At 36.0% G+C, this 4,205-nt stretch overlaps 1 protein-coding gene across 1 annotated transcript; it reads left to right on the top strand.

Annotated features, from left to right (window-relative positions):
* The first annotated feature begins 278 nt into the window (after nucleotides 1-278).
* Nucleotides 279-1,726, top strand: LOC112421689 (zinc finger protein GIS3). The gene has a single exon (XM_024783156.2). The coding sequence runs from the start codon at nucleotides 470-472 to the stop codon at nucleotides 1,262-1,264; it is 795 nt and encodes a 264-aa protein (XP_024638924.1). The 5' UTR covers nucleotides 279-469; the 3' UTR covers nucleotides 1,265-1,726.
* The last annotated feature ends 2,479 nt before the right edge of the window (nucleotides 1,727-4,205 follow it).

The following is a 4,205-nucleotide window of genomic DNA, read 5'->3' as shown; positions in this document are numbered from 1 at the left end:
CCCTATGAGGGTGTTCTAGGTGTGTTCCATATTTTCACACACTTCACTTCTCATTGGGATGTCCGCTCAAACCCCTACTTCTCTTTCTCACAAAACACTCTTTTTCAGTCCTTATTTCAATTTTCATTATACATTTTTTTTTTTTCAGATAGTCTAGTGGCTAAAATTAACCTTATAAGATGAATAAGTGAGATGTTTAGGATTTGATCCGACTCTTGCATATAATAATGCATTGTCCTACCAACTGAACTGTGCTCAGAGGACTCATCATACATATTTTACCCTTTCCTATTTGTTTTTTCTTTTTTCCTTAAAAATTCCATGTATAAATAGAAATAAACCCAACACAAAGTCACATACAAAACCACCTTAACATCAAATAAACCTATTCCGTCCCCTACAAAACTTATCTCCTCTTCTTTCACTACCTTATCTTATTCATTCTTAAACACATAAAAACCACAATCTCATGGAAGATCAAATCCACAACAACACAAAAAGAATAAACACTAATTCAAATTCAACCACGTGCTTAAAACTCTTTGGTTTCAGTGTTCAAGAAGAAAACGAAGACTCATCACCACCACCACCACGACAGCCACCACTTGAAGACGGTACAGGAAATACTTCACCGTCTGGTTCAACGGAATCCGTCAGCGGAGACGGTGGAGCATCAAGTATAAACCCTACCTCCGGTGACCGGAAATACGAGTGTCAATATTGTTGTCGAGAATTTGCAAACTCGCAAGCCCTAGGTGGACACCAAAACGCACACAAAAAAGAGCGCCAACAACTCAAACGAGCACAGTTACAAGCTTCAAGAAACGCTGCCGTTTCGTTTGTTCGAAACCCGATTATCTCCGCCTTTGCTCCGCCACATCATCTGCTCTCATCACCGGGACAAGTTATGATGCCTACTGCTCCTCCGTCGTGGGTTTACATGCCACCACGTGCTGCACCACCTCCTTTTCATGTCTCAGTTTCACATGGTTGTGCTTTTCCATCGCAAAACAACAGTAACAATGGTAATAGTTATAGTATTATAACGGGTGCAAGATCTGCTAGTGCAGGTGTGTTACCGTGTGTTAGTGGTGTAGGGAATTCTTCACCCACATTGTCAACTATGGGCTCACAAATACAGAGCCTGGCCCAGTTTGGGAAACTTGATGGGCCATCTTTGAGTAGGTTCTCAAAAGGAGATGTGGGGCCCAACTTTGATGAAGGATTTGGTTTAGATTTGCATCTTAGCCTAGCTCCACCGTGATCGATCAACTTAGTTCAGCTCGACTCTTGTTCAGGAAATCCATTCAAAATGGACTCGATTCAAAAATTCATGCAGTAAAGAATCTCGATCGTTGATTTAAGGTTAAATGATCTAGATTGTACTATTAAATTGATCTGGTCGATTGATTTAGATCCAATAGTACGAATGCGGAGTTCATTTCCATTTAAAAGTGAGTGAACATGTACCATATGATGTAGCCATCTCTAGTTTCAAACTTCATGAGCCGTTTAGGAGGGTGGCATGTTTAGTTGCTAGTACCTCAACTTCAAATCTTGTACATTTTTTTTCTTCTTCTTCTTCACGTACATTTATTTGTTGATTTTTCCCTCTCAAAGTGTTGCTTAATTTCACTTGGTACGGATAGTAATTAATTTGCTCAAGGACCACATACATGTACACTAATTTTCTTTTACCTTTTCTCACTATTATTGATATTTTGTAGATTACCTATCTCTATTGTAGTTGCGTGGTGGAGTTGCAGGAAAGAGAGATCAGATGTTTGAAAATTAATAATACTAACATTTTGTAGTTTCAAAATAAGAAATTCATTTTTTTTTTATATTTTATTTTATCAAATTCGACATTGTATCACTTCAATTAAGGAAATTTCAATGGAATGCAGTACCAAATTGTCACAAAAAAGTACTACTTATTCATAATTAAGGAAATTGGTTATGTATAATTGATTTTACATCATGTTCGATGTTTAACTGCCAACAATGTCGAATGATGCCTAACTTACAACAATTTTCTACCAGCTAGTTCTTTTTCCCCCACTAATATCAGTTCACACCTGTTCTGGTTGGTATGATATTTAGCACAAATATTAATAAAATGGGATGGCCGTTTTTCAATTTTTCATGATTTTTAGAACGTATACAATTTACTATATTGTGAAGGGTAACCTTGGCACAACTGATAAAGTTGTTGTCATGTGACTGAAAGGTCACGGATTCAAGTCCTAGAAGCAGTCTCTTGTGTAAAACAAGTAAGACTGCTCACAATACATCAAATGGTGGGACCCCTTCTCGAACCCTGCATATGCGGGAGCTCTAGTGCACCGAATTGCCCTTTTATACAATTTACTAGACACTTGACTGATAGCACATGTTAAACTATACTTTATGACATTTACATTATGTGAACCATAAAACAAACAAATATAATAGCATGGAACACAATAAAGCTATCAAAACCTTAACTATTATAATAGAATTTTCATACATTTTAATTAGTAATTATCTACCAAACATTATGAAATACTTCTTTACAAATTTCATTTAATGTTATAAATGAAGACTATTATTTTTGAACAAGTGATTTTGAAATTGTTATTAAGATGTATGCTATTTATATTACATTTGCAATAAGACAATCAAATATAATGCTTTGAAATAAAATAAATTTCTCACAAACTTTCACTGGTATAATGGAAATCTTAAATATTTTAGTTCAACTATCTTAATACACTCATTCTTTGAAAGTTTCTCATAACACTCCTTAGAAGTTGGCTTCTTGTATACAACTATACCAACTCCATTAAGTTTATCCCTGCTGATAAATAGACACCACTTCTCAACACATTACTTTTGTTAGAGCCTTCATTTCAGTAAGGGTTAAATATATATTTTTAATCACTACTAATCATGAGTTTTGAAGTTTAATTTATGTAAAATTTTAATTGTAATTTTAGTCCTCTATAGTATTGTAGTTTGTTATAATTCCTATTTTAAAAAGTTTTTACAAAAAATGGATATATTTAGTCCTTAAACAGTGCCTATAAAATGCAACTACTAAAAGTGAATAAAAGTTTTGTAAAAACTAAACTTTAAAGCTTGTAATTTTGTAGGGACTAAAAACACATTTAACCCTTACCGTAAATGAAGTCAGACTTAATATACAAAAATCTAAAATGCTTAAATTTAATAGACAATAGTGAACTATCATTTACTGCTCCATATTTCTACATCTTCAAGCAGCTTCTGGTAAGTAGAAGTAGTGTTCACGTATGTAAACATAAGTTAATTACAACAGGTGAGCTGCTTAGTGAAACGTCCTACGTGGAGTCTCAAAAGCACTCTTACGAAGTAAATGAACAATACATTGTTTTCACTGTTTTGAATCTGTCCCATCAAACATCTAAGTGTCCCCCTTTTATAGTCCTCAAAGTGTTGGTTTAATGGGTCTTTCTCTGATCATTCAAGGCCCATTAAGTTGTGATCTAGAGCCTCCTATTGGTTGTCTGCTTTGAGTACGGACGCGCGTGGACTAGGAAGCAATTCATCCGTACTGGGCACGTGGAGTTGAGACGCGTTGATCGTCCGTACAAGACAAGTGGTATTCAGTGAAGATGAGACGACGAGTTGGCTGGCTAGACTTGACCAATCAAACCAGTGTTGATTGAAGACGTGCTGAGCTGGCCGGCTTGACTTGAACAATCAAACCAGTGTTGAGTAAAGACGTGTTGAGCTGGCTGGCTTGATTGGAACAATCAAACCAGTGTTGACTGAAAATGTGTTGAGCTGGCTGACTTGACTTGAACAATCAAATCAGTATTGACTGAAGACGTGCTGAGCTGAGCTGGGTAACTTGACTTAAACAATCAAACGAAATGGTCTATCCATGTCAGTCCAAATAGAAAACAATACAAAGAATACACTAGGTCGCAATACTCTATTAACCTCCAAGATAATTTTTCTACCTACACATGCACAAATAATGAGCTTCCAGGATAAATAAAAGGCAGTTTATTTACATGGATTATATATATGCTAAATGCCAAATGATGATGGTATATAGGGATGGGAATATGCTAGACCGAGCTAGGCCTAAGTTTGGTCTGTCAAATTTTTGTAAGGCCTAAGGCCGATCTGCGGCCTGTCATAGACTTACTTTTTAGGTCTGAGTCTGGCCTTATGAG

Source organism: Medicago truncatula, chromosome 5 (assembly GCF_003473485.1).
Source record: "Medicago truncatula cultivar Jemalong A17 chromosome 5, MtrunA17r5.0-ANR, whole genome shotgun sequence".
Taxonomy (NCBI): domain Eukaryota; kingdom Viridiplantae; phylum Streptophyta; class Magnoliopsida; order Fabales; family Fabaceae; genus Medicago; species Medicago truncatula.
Note: the sequence above shows the minus strand (reverse complement) of the source record. Positions and strands in the feature narration are given on the sequence as shown.

What these genes read in the sequence shown, in the direction of transcription:
- LOC112421689 (XM_024783156.2), top strand. Translation starts at nt 470, where the DNA reads ATGGAAGATCAAATCCACAACAACACAAAAAGAATAAACACTAATTCA.